Source organism: Sinohyriopsis cumingii, chromosome 1 (assembly GCF_028554795.1).
Source record: "Sinohyriopsis cumingii isolate HCF-2022 chromosome 1, ASM2855479v2, whole genome shotgun sequence".
Classification (NCBI taxonomy): domain Eukaryota; kingdom Metazoa; phylum Mollusca; class Bivalvia; order Unionida; family Unionidae; genus Sinohyriopsis; species Sinohyriopsis cumingii.
Window position 1 is genome coordinate 31,748,883 of NC_142961.1, and position 25,241 is coordinate 31,774,123.

At 39.2% G+C, this 25,241-nt stretch overlaps 1 protein-coding gene across 3 annotated transcripts in view; it reads left to right on the top strand.

The window, feature by feature from the left end:
• The window catches only part of LOC149806647 (ATP-dependent RNA helicase DDX4-like), a 108,756-nt gene that overhangs the window by 4,189 nt on the left and 79,326 nt on the right, over nt 1–25,241 (top strand). For 2 of the 3 annotated variants that reach the window (XM_089956131.1, XM_089956114.1), the window contains exon 2: nt 24,798–24,865. In XM_089956131.1, the coding sequence (XP_089812257.1) occupies nt 24,821–24,865 (45 nt within the window). In that variant the 5' untranslated portion in view covers nt 24,798–24,820. Of the gene's footprint in view, nt 1–24,363; nt 24,488–24,797; nt 24,866–25,241 lie in introns of those variants that run through there. The other variant, XM_089956123.1, reaches the window with a different exon arrangement.

Consider the following 25,241-nt stretch of genomic DNA (forward strand, 5'->3'; position numbering starts at 1 on the left):
TCGTTGAGTTTAGCTAGTTTGGAGCACATCTTCGTAGGAGGATGAGTCGACAATGGATGGTTAGACTGGAAACAACCCCGGTTCTTAAAGTCAAAGCGCGGACGTGAAGGAAAACATCCCCCACACGGATTTCGAGTCGCAACGTTCAGTGAGTGTCATGAGAGGGATAGTAAGAAATGAAAGAGCATGAATCCAACATTCTTATAGCTAAACAAACCACAAAGGCATTTTTTTTCTTCAAAACACAACATTTTTTATTCAAAAATCACTTAACACTAAACAACAACATTTCTAACATTTTTAACAATAATCCAACATGATAACATCAAACAATTTTTTTCAAATCACAAACATTTTTTTCTCAATTTACAGTCTACTTTAAACAGGGCTGACAACGTTGTGAATGAAATTGTGATTTCCACTGTTGGAAATCATTAGGCCATTGATGGACACTACGTTTCCTAGCTTGAGACAAAAGATAAGCATAATGGTCACAAAACCATCGATCTACTTTCACATCGTTTCTAGTAGAAGAACGAGGATCAAAATGAGTCACTAAATGTTCTAAGGAATAGCCCAGGCTGCGATGATGCAGAAAATACACACAGTACTGTCCACCCACCAAGGAATCTGTGCCTTGTAATTTCACGTTATTGAATCGGGTAGTCTGAGCATTTCTTCTCATAAAGTCGATGATATCGTCTTCCAAAGGGGGCAATCCGTACGAATCGAAATATTCCACACATCCTTCTTGAGGAAAGTAGACGGTTACCCAGTGGGTTCCTGGGAGATGACTGTCGTCCGTGTTGATCACGTAAGCTTGATGGTCTTTAGGTTTGCGATGAGGGAGTTCATCTTTAGCACAGACGACAGGATTCCAAGAAGCCATATACGAACTGTGGTTCAAAAGGTAATAAAGTTCCCAGGTATCCATGTTTTGTGTGTGCTTTTTTCTTCTTCACAGGTAATAATAAATCGTCAATTCGATCCTGACTTTTTGCTTGAAAATGTCTGACGAATAAACGGTTATTCGTTCTGTTTCCTCACTCTGATTCAGGAGAGCTTCAATACGATGGATCTCTTGAGTGGTTAATGGTGGACAAGAATGTTCACGCAAGTCTTTATACCACTGGTGCAACACGTCTTTGTCCGAGATGAGACTCCAAGCTTCGTCCAGATACTCGTCCAATTTTTCTTCTTGACTTAACATTAGGCATTTATCGTGTTGAATTTGACTGGGATGATCGTTTTGACATCCATAACAATTTTTCTTGATCAATTCCGTCATTTTTTCCACCAAGTGTTTGGCAAAACAGGAGACTAAATGGGCTTCTTGTTCTGGCCATCTCGACTTCATCATGATCACTTCTTCTTTTTCCACGGAGCAGCAGAGAGGGTGAACAGACCATAGAATTCCGACAAAACAAATAAAACAAACAAATAAATCATCTCGTAGAAAGGTCCAGATTTTACAAATGAACTTTCCTTGAGATGTTTATTTTTGCAATGACCGATTGTGCTAATAAAACCTCAGTTCGAAATAGTATCTGAAAAAATAAAGTACTCTACGTGTTTATTTATTTCTTGTTTATTTTTTTGACGACCAACGTTGGTAGGTACCCTCTCTGCTGCTCCCCCTGTTACCCAAATATTTTATCAATACCCACACGATATCTTGTTCTTGGATCATGTAAATTTATTGTTATAAATCCATGCGGGGTAGCTTGCGCTCGTGAGAAGAAATTTTTGAATTTAATTATATCCATGTCACCACAACACCAAGTTTGATGAATATTTCGCAACGTGTGTGTGTCTACGCCATTAAACACAACTAAAATGTTGCAGTTGTCTCTGATCACCTTCGGAATTTGTGTATATCGTTGAGTAACATAGATCACGTCTGTATTTTTATGTCTACCTCGGGAAAATATTCTGGCTGGATTTGATTGTTTATCTAGCATCACATCGTCGTATACAACTAAATTATTAATAAATCCGTCTATGGAATCTACGGATGGTGCTTCATCAATATCGGTTATAAACTCTATAACATCATTATCTTCATCCAGTAATCGCGCGTTTTCATTGAAATCTTTAAGTACATCATAACATCGTTGATCATCAACGGATGGTGCTACTAAATACAACTTGTCCCATTTCAACCATCTCATTATCAGATTAAGTAATAATTGCGTCTTACCCGATCCAGATGGTCCTATGATAATCATTCTGATGGAGTTCGGTAGCGCAGGATGATGCTTAACTGGCTCTCGCTGCCGAGTTGCTGAGAAATCAATTATATCCATATATATTATAACATGAATTTATATTGTTTACGCTGTAAAGTTAAAACTCCAACTATTGATTTAGCTACAGTTACAACAAAAAATAAAAAAATAGCGTACGGTGGAAAATGTTCTGTATGCTGTAGAAAGAAATTTTCGTTTTTACCTAATAAGCGCGGTGGTGATATTGCTAATTTGATGTCAAAGTTTCCAGGTGCTCCATGGGCTAAATACAGCGGAGAAAAACATCTACCAGGATATAATTATTGCGGTCCTGGTACTCGACTTGATATCAGGCTCGATAATCAAGATCAACCAAAACCAGGCGAGGAACCAATAAATGCTATTGATCGAGCTTGTCATGTTCATGATGTAGCTTATAAAAGTCAAAATCTACAAGATAGGCATATTGCAGATGTAAAATTAATTCATTCATTAAATTCTATAAAAAATAAAAATATTAGAGAATCATTAGCTAATTGGTTAGTAAGATCCTCAATGAAAGGTAAATTAGCGATTGGGGCTGGTAATTAATAATGGAATCAATTTATTATTCACCGAGAGGATACTGGAGAGGCAAAGCAGCAATTGGTAAACTTGCTGATGCAGCATCGGTTAAACATTCTACTGCTAAAACGTGGTTATCTAAACAAGCAATATGGCAAATTTATCTACCACGTCCTAAACACATTCAGTACTCGTATTTCGATGTCAGTGTTCCTAATGAAGTTCATCAAGCTGATATTCTGTTTTTACCGCATGATACTGTACGTGGAAAAACTTACAAGTACGCGCTAACCGTAGTTGATGTTGCAAGTAGATATAAAGAAGCAGAGCCGCTATCGGCGAAAACATCATCTGAAGTAGCTGATGCGTTTGAACGAATTTATCAACGAGGTGGTGGACCACAAGGTGGTCTGCGATGGCTGCAGCTACTACAGGTTGATCCTGGTAAGGAATTTCTTGGTCCAGTATCATCGCTGATGAAACAACATAATACCAAAATACGACGAGGTCATACTGCAATTCACCGTGATCAAGCAATTGTTGAGCGATTTAATCGAACACTTGCTGAACGGTTATTTGGATATCAATACGCGAGGGAATTTATTCAGGATAAAAGATCTCGCGAATGGGTTGCAAGATTACCAATCGTGATAGCTGCATTAAATAATGAGATCACACGAACAACCAACATGAAACCCATTAGCGCGGTCACAAAAAAAAATATACCAACACAACGGAAAGATGCTGGAAAACAAAAAATATTAGGTGATGTCACAGTCAGATATTTATATGAGCCTGGTGAACTTGAAGGTGGTAGCGCGAGAGCAACTGATCCTATTTGGAGTGTTACCACACACAAAATATCTACCGTGACAAGATCCACTGGAAGAAATGTAGGCGTTTCCAGACCTGCAATCTACAGATTAGATTCTGCTGCTCCTCAACGTGGATTTACACGTGAACAACTACAAATAATTCCCGCGGATACACAACTACCACCGCGATCACTCCGGTGATTTCGATCACTTAACTAGCGCCAAGGGTGCCTGCACCCCGACGTCGATTACACTCAAGACAGGTTAACATGGTATTTTCTCGTGTATGACCGCGACTATTATCTTTTCTATCTACGGTAAATTGTCTTGAATCATTACTCGAATACCGCCATAACATTATACAATTACAACATGTGCAATGATTGTTCTGCTGCTGTTTTAACTCAATAATAAATTCAACATCAAGATCAAAGTCACGTTTATTTTTTTTATCAGATTGTTTGTATCCGATTAATTTTTTTCTTATTATATCATCATCGATGATGTTAAATTTATCAACGATTTCAGGAATTATAATTCTACGTAATTGAGATATATTTCTGACCCTCGATACCGCTAAATAAACTAAATTTGACCACTCGATGCGATCGTCTACAATCCAGACTCGTGTATCAGAAATAGTTAATCCCTGTGACGAGTGGATCGTCATAGCGTATCCCAACACCCATGGAGATTTGTCAGCGTTTATTGCATCTTCGACCACACTGATATCAACGGCGACAATATCATTTAATACGAGATTCTGTTTCCTTGACTCTGTCTGTCCTGGAATATCAACATTAATATTCTGTTTTCGTGTATCTGATGGTCTATAACACAACGGTACGGGTAGTTCTGAATATTGTTCTTTATGTAGTTGAAATAACTGCTGTTGTAAAGCGTCTCTGATTATTTTTCTACTTGCTACGATCAAATCGGTGGGTCTCCATGAGTTCAAAAAATCACTCATTGATGTCTCTGAGATCACTCCACGTAATATTTCGCACTGAATTTTGTTTGATTGTAATCTGATTAATTTTTTAAACTCTTTCAAATTTGCATCAAGAGCTCTATGATCATCATCTATTTCTTCGTAATAATCAACGAAATTTTTTAACCAATCATGTGGAGATGGTCCAACAAAGGGCGGCGGTTGACCATGATCGCCACACATTATTATGGCGGTATTTTTCGTCAACAACCAATCAAGAAACGTTTTTAATGTATCCAATGAGACCGTGCATATCTCATCCCAAATAATTATTTTAGGTATATATTTTTCCCTCATCCGTTCAGGAGTCCATGTATCCCCGCGCCATCGGAAGAAACTATGATACGTGCACGATTGTACTTGCCGCTGTTTCATCTCACGTGCAAGTCTATGTGTGGGTGTCAGCACGATTATATCTGAATTTCTAAAAACATTAATCGTTCGAGTTGTTTTGCCGCATCCACCAGGTCCATTGAGATATACTGTCTTATATCTGGTTATTGGATCACTCAACGATGGTGCTTTCGACATTTCTGATATTTTATTACCCTCACGATAAACATCTCTCACTGGAACATCTGCTGATTCTGTGTAATTGTGTAATAGTTCCTTTTTTATTCTCCACGAACCCCATCGTTCATCATTACTTGTAAATTTCATAACAGATTCTAAATATTTACTTGAAATATAAAACGAATCTGTTGCGACTCTGACTGCGGTCTCAGGAAATCTATTAATCATCGATAATAAATTTATAGAAACATAAGCCAACATGGAAGATCTTAGATGAGTATATTGCGGGGATACGTCATTTATGTAACTAACGATCGTACCCAATTTTGTTCCGTCGGATAAATAAACACTCTCTCGATTTACAAATGTATTTTTCGCCGTTGTATCAGCGATTATAAAATCGTACTCGGCATCATCTAAAATTAATCGTGCGTGATGTCTTTTATAATCATATGCACCACCTTGAGTAAATTTACCTATAATTTTTCTACCGAGATCTTTTGCGGTTTTGAGTTTATTAGGAATATCATCTTCGGAAACATCCTTAAACTCGCTGATAACTTCAGAATCTGACATGGGCAACCAAACTTTGGTCTGTGCATGATATGATATAATTGCCTCACTGACCACCAACGATGTCAGTATCATACAATCTAGCATATATCGCAACAGAACTATAGGTGCCCAACGTTTTTCACAAAAATGTCTGCCAAACCAAACATAACAAATCTTGTGAAGATTTTCGTTAAACTCGAACGACTCAATACAGGCGAATCCAGTCAGATCAAAATCAGGTAATGGTCCATTAATTGCCACTCGCGTCATCTCGTTTGTTGGGTGACCAAATCTTTCAAAGTACGTAGAACAGTCTCCGTATCCCAGAAAACTTCCTGGATAACATGCAACCATATCAACCGAAATAACATCATTGTAATTGTATTTGGTATTCCATAATCCGCCATGTCCATATTCGACGCAACTTGCGCGTACGTCCTCGAGTAAATCAAATCGTGTTGGTTTCCATGAATTTCGTTCTCTGGCGAAATGAGCCGCAACAGATGGAACGGTAAAACAATTAGTTAGTAATTTGTCAGTATTTTCCGCGTGTTTGCACTGTAAAAACGTCGCAAGATTTTTCATCTCGTCATGGAGGGATTCTGTGCGATATATTTCACCGTTCGGTTTGACAAACTGATCAAATTCACCCTCCTCATTACTTTTGAATAACCATACCGATACAGGATCGGTTTTACTTATTTCGTTGATAAAATCAAACATACTCATATCTGCCACAGAATTATCTGCCACAGCCATATCTGCCACAGCCATATCTGCCACAGATAATTCTGTGGGGTAAAATCTAACAGTTCGATCACGTGGAAATATTGTTACCGCGTTAGTCCATGCGTGCGCGTTATGATCGATAATATTTATTGGAGCTCCCTTCGATTTATATTTCGACTGGTACAGTACTTCTCCCGTTATTGTTGCTACGGTTATTGGAAATTTTAATATTTTTCCTAACTCAGCAACATCTTTTATTGTAGCACCGGTGTCCTTAACTGAATCAGCCCACGAGTTTATTTTTTCACGCCTTAAATCAGTTAATCCATTTCCACGCATCGCGTTTGTAAAGTGTTCTATTACTCGTTCAGCTACACAATTTAGCCTTGACAAGGTCAAGGATGATAATTTCATCGGCGCTAGTTTATCAACGTTAGGTTTTTTATTTATCTCATAAATTCCATAAATAACCGCCGTTACAGGATACGCTCGCTCATAATACGGTCTATCAATACCAGTCAATAGACCCGGTCTGGAATTTTTACTTAATATGATAGTTTTATTATTACCAAGGACAGGATCATATTTGTCACGGATAATCCAACTACCTGTTTCTGTTAATACAATAAATTTTACTCTGAAGAAATATTTTTGATTGCCCTCGTATTCAGCGATGTAGTTAATGATAGTTGCCGCTCGCTTGTCGTTCATTGTAGCGTCCTTGACAGCGTCCTTGACAGAGTCCTTGACGGAGTCAGCGCGTATAATCTTGAACGTTGACCATGTATGAGATGCGCCATCCGTGTAAAATTCTTTCTTAGCGTCATGAATTTTCGAGATCAAACTTTTATTTTTCGGATCAACCAGATCTCGTACTGGCAAGTCAGAAGATAATCTGTCAAGGTTGAATTTATACTTAACAGGCCTAGTTTGGGATAATCTCTCAAACTCGTTCATATAATTAAAACAAATATTTAAATAAAGAAAATTATATATATATATACAATGTCCCAATGCAGATGGTTGATGATCGGCTCAGTAAATCGATGCAACAAATCCTGTAGAAAGGAAGTCTAGGACCAATACCATGTCTACGGTGTGGTATTGGAGTACGTGGAAAGACAAAATTATGTGGAAAGTGTGGCGGGAAACGGTTCAGAGAGCTTAAAAGATATTATGACAAAAAAAATAATAGCGGTGAAAACGCTATAAAATCCGTGGAGGATTATATATCAAGATTTCAGACAAACAATGATTTAAACATATAATATTATTATAATGGAGCAAAATATATTTGTCCCACATCCTGTCATAACAAACTATGAATCAAATATTAATGGTATCATCAGACACTGCAAGTTGAAGAGACAAGTTGGTAATGTTACTAATACTGGCTATCTTAGATTTACAGTTGGGAAGAAACATTATCTATGTCATAGATTTACATACGAGTGTCACAAGGGTTTGATCAATGATGGTCTTGTTATTGATCATATTGATGGAAATCCTCAAAACAATAATTTATCCAACCTTCGTGTTGTCACACAAAGCATGAACACTGCATGTGGAAATACAGGAAGATGTAAGACAATCGGAAAGAGGGCGGTAATTTCTACAAACATAGAAACCGGTAAAATAATTATGTTTCGTTCAATATCTTCTGCTGCGAAATATTTTGATATTCACCCGCAATCAGTACAAAAAGTCGCAGAAAATATATATAAAAAAGCTTTATCGAAAAAATATAAACAGAAAATCATCTTTCAGTATCAATAACTATCATCATCACATTATTAACTATCATCATCACATTATTAACTATCATCATCACATTATTAACTATCATCATCACATTATTAACTATCATCACCACATTGAATTAATTTTTTAATTTATGTCACAGTAGGTCCTCCATACACTACTGAATTTTTGATTTAAGGGGAGATTACTTTGTAATATATAGTTTTCTTCGTAGATGGTTGGTTTTTTATGATCGTAATTAGTCAGTTTAACTAATTACATCGTATAGTGCCGACGAACCTAACTCATTAGACTCATAAGTATTATTTATGGTTTTTAAATATTTCCCCATCATACAACACATGATCCGTAGGAAGCTGTGTGTAAACAGAAACCGTTACTCATTGTAATCGACCTGCAGTTGTGTGTTCACTGAACTTACAATTCTGGAAAGTTCTTTGACTGGTGCATTAATGCTACTGTTATTATTGATTTTCGGTCTGCTACAAATACAGAAACTATTATTCAGAAACTGTTATAAATACAGAAACTATTATTCAGAAACTGTTATAAATACAGAAACTGTTATAAATACAGAAACCGCTACAAATACAGAAACCGTTATTATTCAGAAACTGTTATAAATACAGAAACCGCTACAAATACAGAAACCGTTATTATTCAGAAACTGTTATAAATACAGAAACTGTTATAAATACAGAAACCGTTATTATTCAGAAATCGCTGTTTAGTGTAAATATTGGTTCCTTAGCTATATATTAACTTCCGAAACATATGTTCGTAACAATGTTTGATAGCTCGATCAGTATGGTATTGGACTGTGGCGCTCGCGGTCCAGGATCAAACCCCCATGGCTGACAATTTGTCGGTGGTGCGCATAATTGCGATTTTTATAATAGTGGGGGGAACCGCAATAACCCCTCCGCTCAGCAAATTCACAAACCACAATATTGACTTGTGGTAGATACCTATTTTCGTATCACCCACTGGATTAATTATTGTGGGTGTGATTTTGCTGAGCGTACATGTTTGTACTGTCCTTAGTTAGTGCCGTATTCATAATCTGAGCTCGCTAATACACTCGATAGGGGCTCTTCATTCATTGTATATAACCATTTCATTGTATATATGTATATCCTCTAAACTTGATAGATTGCGGTGGCAAGCTACGAGTTTAATGAGGACTGTGCTGTCCTTGTGCCGTCCTTAGTTAGTTATATGTTATATGTATATCCTCTAAACTTGATAGATTGCGGTGGCAAGCTACGAGTTTATGAGGGTTGTGCCGTCCTTAGTTAGTTATATGTATATCCTCTAAACTTGATAGATTGCGGTGGCATGCTACGAGTTTATGAGGGTTGTGCTGTCCTTAGTTAGTTATATGTTATGTGTATACCTCTAAACTTTGTAGATTGCGGTGGCAAGCTACGAGTTTATGAGGGTTGTGCTGTCCTCCCTCTTGGGCCTCTAGACCGTTGTTTGGCGGGTTAGGGGCTCTCGTAGAGGGAATATTTGCCTAATGAACTTGATAGATTGCGGTGGCAAGCTACAAGTTCTTGGCTGTGCTGTCCCTGAAACATCCCGACGAACTCGCTAAACACTCGATAGGGGTTCAGGGATATTTTTTTATTTTAAAGATTTATATATTATATAATGAACCATGAAAATATCAATGATGTAATTGTCGCCATTAAAAAATTAAAAAAAGATGGAATTAATATATCTGATGAACTTAATCCTGAAAAAATAGTTTCTGATTTTGAGATTTTACAAGAACGTAAAACCATGGGGACACACACACTATCATCTGAATACAGTCTCATGAAACGGATTCAATCGGCAATGTTTCAGTCGCTAGCTACCGTAGAAGATGATCATGTGAAGGAGTTCGTTCCTCTTTCTACCGCCGTAGAAAGAATTAAGTCGTTATTATCCCACGAGTATGAGGCAAAGAAAACGATTAGTACCCGCATAAGACTATTAAGAAAAATAATGTCAGATCGTGAAACGATCCAGAGTAACTTCGTTACTGATGAAACGATCCAGCGTAGTAATTTTGAAGATGACTGAGATCTTTGATCAGAAATATTATTCTGAATTTGATGGGTTAGTAATTTGTTTTTTTTTTACTGAAATTTAACAAATTTGTACAATTTCTTAATTTTACAAATTATTTATTTCTGAATTAATTTATTTATTTACTGAGGATTTATTTTTTTTTACTAAAATCAAGAAAAATGCACAAATTACTTGATTTTGACGGGGTAGTTGGTAGTCAAAATCAAAGAAAAATGCACGAATTACTTGATTTCTGACGGGGTAGTTGGTAGTCAAAATCAGGAAAATTGAGCAATTTCGTTGTATTTTAGTAAAAAAAAATAAAAATCTCAGTAAAAATAATATTATTAATAAATAAAATTTGTTAGGAACAATTTGACAAGGTTAGAACTTTCTTGATTTTGATGGGGTAGTTGGTAGTCAAAATCAAGTAATTCGTGCATTTTTATGTTTCTGAGGGGGTAGTTGGTAGTCAAAATCAAGTAGTTCGTGCATTTTTATGTTTCTGAGGGGGTAGTTGGTAGTCAAAATCAAGTAATTTGTACAATTTCAGTAAAATTAATAAATATTATTTTTTTTAAGTTGATCGAATTTGATTCTGATCTCTGTTACAAATGTTCTTCTAACTGTTAAGAAATCCTCGCGTGTAAAACCCTCCTCCACATGAAGATCTACGATAAAGTCTTACGACGGAAGTCTTTACGACAAAAGTCCTAGGACTTTACATACAGATTTATTACAAGCTCTTCTTCACGTATGTCAATCAAGCGATTAAGGTGGTCTGTGAGTTTAAAATTGATTCGTGTTAACATATTATTGTGACACCGCAAATACACGGGATTAGTTGGTTCTTGCACGATTAAATTTCCAGGGGGAACTTGTGGTGTGAACGTGTATAGGATGTATCCTTGTTGAGCCTGATTTGATCTTCCGAGATCTATTTGATAGCTGCCATCGATTACGTCACAAACCAGATTGACCGCGACCGTCGGTGTTATATTAACGATCCGCGGGGATACGTGCCTTCCGCCGCCATGTGGATCATTATCATGTCTGAGAACAGTTGGAGGTGTTGCTAGTTTTTTCCACGCATCGAGTATTTTAGGGAAGTTTTCGTTGATAATTCTGTCTATTTCATCCTTTTTATATTTAAATGATATAAATACGATATTAACCCCCACTGTATACTCCTTTTCTGATATTGTATAATGATCAAGAAATGGTCTTCTAGGACGGGGGGAGGGGAGAGCATGTTTATCTGCTGCTTCAGAAAAAACATCACTAATATAATTAAGATCTGATCCTACGTGATTTAGATGCTGTATTGACTCAATAATTTGTTGTTTTATATCCTCAGAATAATTTTGCGATAACGATGAAAACAGATTTTGTATTTTGCCGATTGATTGCCGGAACTCAAAATCCATGGGATCAGTATACAGTCTAAAAACATTCCTGTAGGTTATATCATCACTGAAATTATAAACCCGGTACGCATCACCGGCTCTATTCCATGGAAATTTTTCTCTATATTCTGGAGTTGTTATAAATTTCCTTTCATCTGTGAAAAATTCATGTAACTTCGGTTCTGGTGGTCCTTTATGCACCGGGGGAATTTCAGGCCATCCTAGCACTGATCTGATTGAAGATTGATAAATATCAACGGCATAATCAGGCGAGTTTATTTCAACCGTCGAGGACAACGTCGGCTCATGAACGTTTATTGATATTTTTGATTCCTTTCCCGTTATTGATTTTATTCTACGTGCAAATTCCTCACCGATCTCTTCAATCTGGTAACTGCCGGTTGGTATTCCAACAACAACCCAGTCAGGTGTTCCATCGGATTTGTTCTTGTTAGCAAATACGAGCGAATTATTTGCTGGTGTACCATGAAACGATTTTGATCTGATATTTGGCCAGCTGTAATATACCCGTAATTGTGCTAGTGCTATTTCTTTTACTGGAATTGCAGTAGGAAAATTAACACTAAATTCAGGATTAGTTGAACTTACCGAGATCATCGTTATCTTTGGTGGAGTTGTGTTGGTCACGATCTGCTGGAGTAATTCTGTCATTATTGATACTTGTATCTTTAATACCTTCATCGTATATTTTGGTCATCATTGAAAATTCGAAATCAGATATAATTCCATCACTGAGACTCGCTGATAACAACGAGGATAATTTCGAGTATGCTACCGTCGCTGTATGTAATTTTATTTTGTAATCGGATAATTTTTCGTTCGTACAAGTACATATTTTTTTTGTGATGATACCAAGCACACCTGCAATAGTTGTTGCTGCTGAAATACAGATAGTTACAGCTACTGGTGCCATCGTTGTCAACGCTGATAATATTACACCGGTTCCAGCAACAACAGCGGATACTGAATAAACAATCACATCAACGATAACCAGTCGTCGTCGATATTTTTTTACTTTTACTGTATATTGATCGACTTGATCTTTTAGCGCAGCCTGCCATTCACGTGCTTGATTGTATCTGTATTGCGCACCGTCCATATATTTTTATGCAGTAAACAATTGAGGTGTTTCAGCTACAAATTCCAAACACCACCAGTAAGATGTTGCGTTTAATTTCTTATCAGCTGCTTCCAGAATAAATATTTCTTCGGTTCCGTTATTTAATATAACGGATACAACCCCGGAAAACCTGTCTGTGGAATGACGCCATGGAAACGTTGTAAATATTTCAAATTTTGCAGAACTAAACACAGACAGCCTGTACACGCCAGTGACTGTTGCGGTATATTTGATATTTTTATTCTGCGTTGACCATGTTGCAAATCCCGATGATACTGTGCATACGATGTTTGTGATATGCCCGGGAGTTATTTCAGCTGGAATTTTAATCAGATTGGTTTTACTGATAATCTCAGGAATTCCCGCTACGATGTCTAGTTGTGTTCGTTTGATCGTATCTAGGTTACTTTTGATATCAACGAGTTTCATGTCAATGACGGAAGGAGTTCCAAAGAACTTATTTATGGCATCATCGGTTTTTTGAAAATTTCTTCGAAGCCTTGTAAACGCGCCCGTGTGAACGTCATACTCGGCCCGTAGCGTGGATAGTTTTCCATCCACGTCGTCGACGTATTGTTTGTTTGCGACTTCGTTGTCAGATTTTGGAGCTGTTACAGCTACTATTTTGTTCCCGTTCATGTTAAGTTCACCTGTCATTGTGTCACCGGTGTTTCTCACGCGATTAGCAACACTTTTTGCAATTTCATCTCTGATGGTTTTAAGTGACATACTTGAATCTCTGATTCTACCACCGTCAGTAAACACGGGAATATTATCCGTAACTGCACCAAGTACTCGCCGGACTATATCATTCCATCTGATATTGCTGGTTTTTAGTTTACCATATCGATCTTGAAAAATAACAACTTCATCTGTGTCAACTCCAGCAAGGTTCATAATATCAGCGAGGTCATCCTTGGTCGCATACTTTGACAGATCAACGTCGGATTTTATTTTCTTAACGCGTGAAGATCTTCCGTAAATGTCAACCATTATAATAAGATCCGTTGTTTAAAATGCTTTACGCGCAACATATCGGTTGCTTGTATAATCGTGCACGACTTTATGTGGCGGCTTGGATGATTTTGATATTGCGTCGAGTACATTAATTACTTCACGGCCGCATATTGGCGGATCTGTCATTGTTTGTGTGGGTAGCGTTGAATACCAAACTTTATAACCGCTAGTTGTTGCGTGGAGTGGTGCGACATACTTGATAAATTCAACAGGTGGAGCTAACCCGTACGAGTCAAAATAAACAATTCCACGCGGATCAATCGCGTATGATACCCAATGAGTACCGGGTCCGGAACGTTTGTCAAGATTAATAATACCTGTTTCTAGTTTGTTTGGTTGTTTCGGTAATTGATCTCGCATAAAAACACCTCTAAAGGCGGATATTTTTAATTTTTTAGCAGCATCAAGTAAATCAAAATTTGATGATGGAACGTCTAACGAAATGACCCTGGAAGCCTTAGGCCTCTCCCCCAACGAGATCCCGGTAATCTTAGACCGCGTCCCTTTTTTTTGTTATATCGTCCACCAGTAGCTTTTTCGAAAATTTTTTTACCCGCCGCTCCAGCAGCACCTAACGCAACTGCTTTTGCTACGGCTGGAGCAGCCGCAGCTAGTAATGCCGGAATGGCCGCAAGAAATGGGAATATACCACCCGTTTTAACCATGTCTTTGATGGCGCTCGGGGAGAGATGGAATTGAACTCCAGTTTTTGATTCTAGGGCTTTATTGAAATGTTTAATCTGATTATTTGTCAACGATAATTTGTTTGGACCACCACCAATCTGATCTCGTTTTAGTGATATTTTAGTTCCGCATTTGTTGGCGGTTTTTGATTGAAGCTTTTTTACCTGACCCGGGGTCAGAGTAACATTAACATGACCATACGACATTTTTATATAAAATATATTTTTCTAAATAACACGATTAAAGATTTTCCACCGGTGCATCAACGACCCTCATTCGACCACTGCCACCTTCAAGTAGCATGGCCTTGTCGCTAAGTATGACCGCGATCGCTCTGTAAGCACCACCAGCTGGTGGGTTAGTAACATGAGCTCGAAAGTGTATATCAACAACAGATTGTTTGGATAAATCAAGATGTTCTAATGAAAAATAATAAATCGGATATAGACCTGTAAAATCTAGTTGTGATATTTGCAAACCAGTATCTATATTTTGATCACGTCCCATGAATGACATTAAACGATGATATGCGCGCGCTACATGATTTTGTGCATAATTTAGTTGTATATCCTCGGCTGGTTCTTGATGTCCATTTATCCGTAAAGAAACTTCACTAACTCCAAGGTTATCAAATATCATATGTGAACGTTCTTGATCATTTATCCGGTTAATATTTTGTAATGCAATAAAAATATGTCGTGGTGCAGAAACACCCTGTTGTGATGCTATATGCCATGTAAATAAACCATTAATATTGCTTTGAGCAGCATCTGTGGTTACTGTTAACCATGATAGCAATGATTTACCGCCTTGATCCATAAAAGATAGTAATTTTTGTTCCTCAGTAATAGATGGAGTCATTACTGGCATCCATAGTGAAAGTTTTGATATATTTACTTTACCCTCGGCAACACCAGCACCTCGCCAGATTGCATCATTATCATCACCTTTTCTTACGAGCACAATTGTGTGTTTAGCTCCAAAGATGACTTTTCTAACATTTCTGCAAAATCCAAAGATGTGAGATAATGGAATTGCACACGAAAAATTTCTATCATCTCCCGACAGCGCTGATCGGCGTGTTGCAAATCCCAGGTTGTAAGTCGTATTAACGCTTTTTATAATATCATAATCAGCACCTGGTCTGTCTGCGTGCTCAAAATCAGCCGTTTGTGGATCAACTGCAGTAGCTCGTGTTACTAGTACTTTGGTATACTGAACATGATCAGCGTTGTTGGTAATATCCTTAACAAACATCATTGTTGGACCAGCTGATCTTGTAAAGTCGTCAGAATATCTCGCCAGACCAATTATTGTTGTAGCAACATCAACATCCTTCTGAATTGATTCAATATTTTTTCCATCAATCATGTATGTGGCGCTATCAAACAGTGCCATAATCCCGTTGTTGACAAAACCAACACGTAAATTAGCAGCATATGCCGTATTAGCTACAACATTCGTTACAAGTCTACCTTCTACTTCAATAAACGCCTCAGCGGGCAAGAAATATCTACTTGTATCATGAACCTGTAATTCGATTCTCCCTCGCTGATTTGGTAGTCTTGCGTCATAGGAATAAAATTGATAATCACGTACAGACTCGTACTTAAGGACAGGTGCCTCCATATCAAATGCTGGGTCTGATTCGCGCCTGAACATTTTTATTATAATTATCATTTTTTCAAATGATGATCATCGTCGACGAAGACCACTTCCTGCTATTAAATTTGCTGTTATATTTTTTTCTGCTTCTTCAGATATCGCCGCTAGTTTTTGATTTGCAGCCTGATTTATTATTTTACTTACGTCTGCAGGCATCACCTCAGTACTTGGTAATTTTACTAGTGGTTGTTGTTTTCGTCGCAATAATCGTGATAATCTTTCTTTGATCGCCGAGAACGCCTTACCAGCAACATTGACAATTGCACCAGGAACTTTATCACGAACAATATCAATAGCCTTCATCGATAATTGTTTTGCGACGGGTGCTACTTTTGGAGCTATCCTCGTGAATAATCCTCGAATGACATCACCAAGTCCATTTCCGTAAATTGCTTCATAGATTGGTAATCGTGAGTTTACCGCTCTAACCTGTGTGGGTTTACGATGATTATCATGCACAATCATCTTATTTTATTTACCATTTATCTAACAACTAGTCATCAACGAGCTCATCAATAAGTTCTCGGTAAACGCCAATATCCATGATACCACCTTGAAATAGTCGCCGACAAATATCAGCTGCTTCATTGGTTATTTCTGGTGAATTATTTCCGGCACGTTTTCCTCCTATGAGAACTTCTAACCGTGACACGTCATTGATGATATTATCAGGACATAAACCAGATCCTTTTTTAGGTTCATCTTGGGGGGGTGGTTGCATTACCGAAGTAAGTACTTCAGCGGTGTCCGGGGGTGAGTCACCTTCTCGAAATCCATGTAGTGAACCTGTCGGTGTAAATGTCATTTTTGGTGCAGGAATTTTCCTCGAGAAGGGTGATTTAAGTGACTCTTTAGCCTTTTTAATTTTCGACAACAACCTTTGCTGTGGCGAAGAAGATTGTTGTTGTTCTATTTGTTGCAGAGGTGGAGGAAGCTGATACTGGAAGGACTCTCCTTGTTCTAGTTGTTCCCGTCTCTCTCTATAAAGTCTTTTTACTTCTTCTTTAAGTCTTTCAAATTCTGAACCTCTAGCTTGTTTTTTATTGTAATATACGCGATATATCCATTTAATGAAATTATCATCATTTGTTTTTTCATAACGGGGTTTTAAAATACTAGATTTATTAGATAAACTATTTAATATTTCTTCAGGTAATCTCTCTCTTTCAGTGTTTCTAATTTCCTCAACAACTCCTTCTTTAAATCTTGCAATTAATCTTAAGCTTTCTTCTGCTGATTTGGGTTCAGATGCAAGTTTTTTTCTCACATCGGCGACTTCAGTACGAAGTTCTTCAATACCTTCAAGTATTTCCTCATCAACAGGTGGAGGCTGAGCTGCGGCTATTTCCCTGGCTATGCCAGGTGGAAGGTCTCGTAAAATCTTTTTTGTTTGTTTGGTTCTTCTTGCTATTTTTTCAGCCTGTACCACAGTTTGTTTTGATACCGGAAGAAGATCTTCTTTGATGACAGTTGTAACTTGTTCAGTAGCTGCAGTGACGGGTTTAAATAGTTTTTTAGTGTCTTCTTCAAACTCAACTTTTGATTCTTGCTGCGCTTGCAGATTTTTTCTAAATGAGTCTCTGACAGGAAGAAATTTTTTAATTGTTTCTAATCGTTCTCGAGCTGTTCTTGCAGTATGAGATTCTGGATGTACCATTTTTATTATAACATAATAATTTAATTAATATCAGCAGAAGAGGAGCAGCAGAGAGGGTACCTACCAACGTTGGTCGTCAAAAAAATAAACAAGAAATAAATAAACACGTAGAGTACTTTATTTTTTCAGATACTATTTCGAACTGAGGTTTTATTAGCACAATCGGTCATTGCAAAAATAAACATCTCAAGGAAAGTTCATTTGTAAAATCTGGACCTTTCTACGAGATGATTTATTTGTTTGTTTTATTTGTTTTGTCGGAATTCTATGGTCTGTTCACCCTCTCTGCTGCTCACGGTCTCCTCACATTTCATCTCCAAAGTTTCTTCACTAGGTAAAGAGGGATAACAGTCTTCCATGGCTTCTAGTATCCTAGGATGACTTCTCTCAAACTGTTGATTTCTATCGTATTATCGAATTCTGCATACAGGATGACGTTCACCGTTACATCAGGGTCTCGGTTTGCAAACTGAATTTCCACACGAATTTGGCCGGATTTTATAGGGTGGAAATGTCCCTCGCCGCTGCCTTGGTCTGGAGTGAAATCGAAAGCCCACAAAGCGTAGCCTCCTGCGTAATCTTCGTACATAATGCCGTGACTTGTATTGGTTCCTAACTGCCCGGTGGCTTCGTACAGGGACAAGTACGACCTTAAGTAATTCTTCTTCTCAAAGTCAGGTTCAAAGGGTCGGGTACACAAGGTCTTGCCATCGCGACTGACTTCGATCTTGGACACGCCAAAGTGTTGAAAGTAGAAAGGATTTTTAGCGATAGCTCCGTTGAAGGCTTCATTTTCGACGATACCAACGATCAAACGTTTGGGTAGCTGTCCTTGGAACAGATGATTTTCGATCATGGATCGCTGTCCCTTGGGAATGGTGAAGGTTTTCACTTCCACGCGTCGTATGGGATACTTGGCGGTCGTTCTGCTCAATGTTTGACTGATGTCGTTACCCACTTTAGGTAACACTTCTACGCGTCGTACGTAGAGCCTGGCTTCCTCGATGACAGTTTTGCAAGCAGTACTACCTATCAAATGGAAAGCGGCACTGCAATTATTCAGTCTCAGGCGAACATTCACCCCGTTTAGCAAATATTTCTCTTGTAACCACATGTCCAAATGCAAACGATCCATTAGTTCTAAACTCTGTCCATCTTTGATTCTGTTTCTTCGTTCTACAAATCCGTCATTGTTTGGTGTTTTGGTTCCATCAGTTTCGAATGTTTCAAACTGGCCTGCTTCGTCAGCTTCCCATAGCACACAGGCATTGAGATGAGTGTTCTTGGCGTCTATTCCGTACGTCAAGAGATTTTCCAGGTACGCTCGATAAGGGTAAGTATCCATGCGCTACTGACCAGTTTGTTGTTCAAGTACAAGTCGACTCCGCTAAACAAGGAATGCATGAAATTGTTGACGGGAGCTATTACCTCATCCTTTTCTAGGGGCGAATTATCCTCATCGACAAGTTTGACTTTCAAGTACAAGTAACTGCTATTCAGATCGATGTAATCTTCGGGTTGTCCTTTGATTTCAAACTCGATGGGAGCTGAGGCTGTCAATGAAGAGACGGGGTGAAATTCCACCCACTGGGATTCTTGCATGGTCATCATGGTGGGGGGGGGGTATGGCAAACAGATCCAGTTCCGTCTTGGAACAAGCGCAAGACTCTCGGTGCATCATTTTTTGTCTCTTTCTCAATAATCGAAAACGTCTAAGTCTCGAACGGTTCTTCTTTTCTTGGCCTTTCTAGCTTGAAGTCTGGTGAAAGGGTGTTTTCTTCTTCGTCGTCTCTTTCTGCCTTGTCCTTGCTGAATGCCTGACTCGGTAGCGTGCAGGGCATTTATAGGTGTGTCTCGTCGGCCTAAAATGTCTTTGCCTGTTTGTAGCAAGACATTTTTGCCTGCCCTCATGAAGGCTTCTTTAGGGTTTTGTTTGTCGATGATGACATTTTGGAGAAATTCTTTGCCTTGCGTCAGAGCCGCATCTTTCAAGGCGTGCAATCCGTGTGTCACCATCGGTTTCAACACCGGGGCCACCGAACGAAAGGCTGATTTTAACATATCTCCTAAACCGTGTCCTCGCTGTCGAGCAACCCCTCGGTACACTGGATACATGACTTACTTACGAGTCGTGAGAGAACCGTTTTCGAAAATGGAGTTTCACCGTGACTTTTCCTTTGGTGAATGGAATATTTTGTCCCAAATCTCCTTTTATAGTAATGTTGACCGTGTCCAAATACGACTTGCTGACCGGCAAATAGTGAGGATGGACAAATTCGCGGTGGACGTGGTAAGTGTTTCCACCTTCCTCGTCAGCGTTCGCAGCAGAATCCACTTTGAAAGGAATGACACGCAGTAACGGCACGGAGGTGTGTCCCACCACGTTGTACTCCACCACATCGGAGTACACAAACATCAAATTCAGTCCTTGGTTCAGTTCTACCGGGGTACGAAAATACTTGGCAAAATTCTCGTTGTCGGCAATGATTGGTATTCGGGTTTCTGTTCTATTCTCTTCCTCAGCTCCATGTCACCGCCCAACATATCAAACAATTCAGGACAAAATAAGAAAGACATCATTTTACGCCCCTCAGGAAATTTTATCAGGAAGCGACGAGCTGTTTTGTGGTACTCCAGGGTGACGATACCTCTATTGGCACTTTCCAAAGCTTTCAGAAACACGCCATTAAACCTGGTAGCTATGGTGCTGACCAAATGTTGTCCACTAAAATAATAGCCTGGGGGAATGAACAAGTGATAGGTGGTGTACTTTTGATTTTGTAAACGGGTTTTCTTGTCATATTTGCTATTGTCATCCATCCACTTTTGCACTACCTCGTCATAAACTTCCACATCAAATTTATTTTGATTGGGAAGGACATTGAGGACTTGGGTCGGGTGAATCATTTCTACTAAAGCCACTTCCCAATGGGCTTCGTGATCTAAGGGGATGGCCTGAGGTAATTTGGCCGTGTAACAGCACAACGTGTTGTGGGGAAACACCTCCATGGAACTGTCACTGGGTAAGGTTAAGTAAAATTGGTTTTGGTGACTCATAATTCCAGAGTTCTGTGGCTCTCCGAGGGGTTACTGGACGTCAGAGGCGTGTCTCCGTCTAAAATGGGGTTCTGATTGTGGTTGGAGTGGTGACTGACACTGGCACTGGACACAAGGTTCCCGTTCGAGGAGAATTTCAGGGAGGGATTGGGAAGCAGGTAACCGATGCAACTGCTCAATAAAATGGTCCACAATTGTTTGTCTCCTTGTTGCAAACTCAAATTGGCAATGGCTGCCCTGATGACACAATACACCACGAAGATTTGGCAGAAAAAGACGATTTGCGTTTTAGGCACACGTTCTCCACACCACACCCACAAGGGTTGTTTTTGTAAATCTTGCACAGAAGAACTAGGTGAAGAAGGAGTGGTCGACGTAGCTGCGTCTGATGTGTGAAAGGGCATGATGGTCACTTCTTTTTATAGTCGATGACTTGCGAAGCGTCGATCCAAGAATCAAAACTGGGTGGATATCCTTTCCAACGTACTTTGACTTCTTTGACACGTCGTTTGCCCACTTTACGGGTTCTGCGTTCGAGAATGCTTTCGATGTCGTACACGTCGTCTTCTTTTTTGGTGACACGTTGTAACTCGGGCAAATAAAACGTTCCTTTGAGCACTTCTCCGTTCATGTCTTCCAATTTATAGACGGCAGGATGACGGCCATGCACTCGTCCAGTGACGCGAAACAATTCGGTCGTCCAGTTAGGTAAGTAACCTTTGTCGAAAGTGCGTTTGGTTTTGCCAATGCGCACCCAATCTCCTACGGCCAACATTCCACTTTTCTTGGGGACAGCCCTCGTCGGGGACGTACCAAACAGGCGCTCAAACACCAACACTTCGTTGTCGGGAGTCACTTCTTGCGGGGCACGTCCGATGCTTCGATGGTAAGATTGGTTGTACGCTTGCACCAGGTGCGGTAAGATGTCGATGTACTTCAGAGTGTGGTGATGCGTAAAATATTTCCACATGCGTTCTTTCAAAGTGCGTTGAAAACGTTCCACGATGCTGGCTTTGGTTTCGGGATTCTCGGTGGTAAAAAAATGAATGTCACGTTTCTTTAATTCTTTTTGGAAAGCTTGGTTCAGAAATTCGGTACCTTTGTCCGTTTGCCATCGAAGAGGGTGACGACCGCTTTGTTTCAACACCCGTTGCAGGGCTCGGACTAACTCGCTGCTCGATTTGGAAGTCAAGGGCACGACCCAGGCAAATTTGGAAAAGACGTCGATGACACAAAACAAATATTTGTAACCACGATTGTAGCTGGCTAAATGAGAGACATCGGCTAAATCGGCTTGCCATTGATGATCGATGCCTTCCACTCGGGTGCGACTTCTGGCAAACTTGCGACGAATGGGTTTGTGTAAAGTGTAGGTAGCTTGTTCTTGTAACCATCGTTGCACTTGAGGTAAACGGAGACTTTTCAGTCTCGTTTTGGCAGCACGATACAATTTTTGAACTCCTGCGTAACCTGCAGGATGGGAGGGATCGTAGTAAATGCTGGCTAAGACTTTTTTCCATTTTTTTGGTGTGTTAATATGCCACCCACTCTTCGGTGATGCTACTTTGGGTGGGTCGAAAGGGTGGTTTAGAAACGGATTTACGTGTCCGATGGGCTACGGGAGTAGAAGTCGAAGGTAGTGGTGGTGGTAGAGGTGGCAATGGAATGGCTTTGGTTTTCTTTTCTTTTTTCACTTCTGGTTTCCCTTCTTTCTTTTTCACTTCTGTCGAAGGAGGAGTGGACATCATCTTTTTAACCCAAGCTTTCATTTCTTCTCGTTGGGGTGTGGGGGACGGGGTCAACAAGGATGCTGCAATCTTACTCGAAATGGGAGCTGCTGACGGTGTTTGAAACACTTCTCGCATCTCTTCTTCCTCAGGTCTTCGTGGGGTAGCATCTCTGGTGACCCCTGGGGATGGTAGTAGTGGTGGTAGTGATGATGGTGCTGGACTTTTCATCAAGGTCTTAAAATCTTTCAGAGTGGGTAGAGCTGTTTCGTCTAAAGCTTTCTGGTGAAAGAGTTGCAGTCGTTGCAAGAGTTGACCGTACTTTTGCGATTTTTCTGTTTCGGACAAATCTTGGCGATCCATCAAGGACTGCAATTCGTGTTGTAACTGGGACATCTCGCTCAAATGGGGATTGGGAGGTAAATGTGGGGTGCGTTGTTCTTGCCACCGATGGTATTCCATCCATCGTTTGTAAGGCACTAAAGCTAGTTTTCGTCCTTCCATGGGGTTGTCAGGGGTCGATTCTGAGATCGTGGGACTTCCGAGGGCCTTTTTATCTTGCTCCCACCAGTCCTCCCAACATGCTTCCCAAGACTCCTTTCAGCAAGGGACCTAACAAGAGGGGTAAAATACCTCCACGTTGGATCAAATCTTCTTTTTTTGACGAATCGGAATTTTCTTTTGAACCATTTGGCGAAGAACGTGACGATGTTTGCTTAAGCATTGTTTCTGTGTTTGGACAAAGGGATCGTGCCTTTCAAGACGTTCAAACAGCATTCGCACACGGTATCGATGACCTCTTTGGAGGCCGTTTGAATGAGTTTTTTTCGTAGAGGTGGAGAAGCTTTGGACAGGACAGATAACATGTCTCCATGTTTGACTAAACGTGGTGGTAGTCCTTTCCTTTTCTTTCCTTGGGGTTTTCTGGAGGGTGACATCTTCAGGAGCACCAAAACACTGATACCCTACTTGGTCACAGGCCTTTTTTTTTACTGGAACGCGTCGCCACCGATTGTCTTTACGTCGTATCAGTTTGAGGACAGGCATGACACGTTGTGGAGGGGTACGCAACGGACTGAATCGAGCCAGTTCTTGCTTGGACAAATCCAGTAAACTTTGTAACATGCCCGATCTTTCTTGGACTTTGATTTTGATACCAGAACTTGTTATGAAATGACTTTTGTTCCCATCAATTCTTGCTATAAAATCTTTGACTCGTAGGTGTCTTTCACACCTGATTAACGAGAGTTCACTCCTTTTTTGGATTTGTCGCTCCGAGCGGTGTAGATCTTGTCTACATTATTGGAGAAGGCTTAGAGAGGCGATCGACTGTAAGAAAGGCAAACCCTCATTAAGTCTGACGGAACGAACTTTATTGAAATTATTAATGTACGAAATTACATTCTAGATATAGAAATACACCTACATAAACTCTGCAGTTTAGATATAAAATACATATAAAATTAAAATATCCATTCAAGCTTAGCAACTTAATTTCATTCTGGAATTTCTCAGTTAGAATTTAATGTAAATAATTAAATATCAAGTAAATGAACAATAGACAAATGATTTTGTTATCTTATAACATATTTTCACTGATAAATTAACATTAAAATGCATTTTAATGGTGATTTGCGGTTAGCTTGTGGTGATCTGCGGTAAATAACGGATCCGTAATTATATAAGTAAAACATGGTACCAGTCTATATTGCTTCACGTGAATGAAAGTAGTTCAGGATATAGTTCTCAGTTGTGACCAATTACATCCTTTGTTTCCTTCTTCACTCTACGGAAAATGGCAGGTTGTTCCGAGTGCACATGGCTCGGTGGCGGGAACTAAACCATACGTCATTGCGATTGGAGAAGTTGTAACAACAGTTGTTGAAAGAAACTGACAGGATACATCAATTTGTCAGACTGTAAGGTTATGGAACTTGTTATAGATATTTCATGAAATTATTAGGAATATATTCAGCTATATATTGTTTACTGACCTAATTTCACTCTTGATATTAATTTGTATGAGAATGAAATAACCACGTGCATGCAGACTGCACAAAAAGACGGAGGGATTTCGGATTGGTTGTCTTGGCAGTTTATAAAACGTCTTAAATTAGCGCATTGTATTACTTATGCTAACACATGTATATTGTTTTATTAAAAGTATTCTTAATTTGTGTCTTGTCAGTGCTTATTATTCCTTTAAATTGTATCACTTTTTTTTTTCAGGATCCGGGATCTCAACAGCAGTCATGGCAGACTGGGACGATGAAATCGCAAACGGTGGTTCCTCAGAGGTATATCTTAATAATTCGTCAGTCCCAAATATGTCGAGCGATAGATGTGCGACACATTTTCTCATAAAATTATTTGGACATTCTTACAATAACTATAAAAAGAAAAGATATTCGGGTATCCCATTTTAGTAGTCCTACATGTAAGACCTAGCACGTTTTGATTTTGTTGAGGTGCTATGTCTTACTGTCCAAATAAAGACCTTGTATAGTGTGTTCCGATGTCGTTGACATCGGAATGAGTAATCAAAGTTTCAGGAACATCTCACACATTTGGCAGCCTATATTGACATTTTTCCACTAATTTATCTGTAATTAATATACTTACTGTGCTGTCTTTATCCTGGTGGAATGAAAATATGACACTAGCAAATGGATG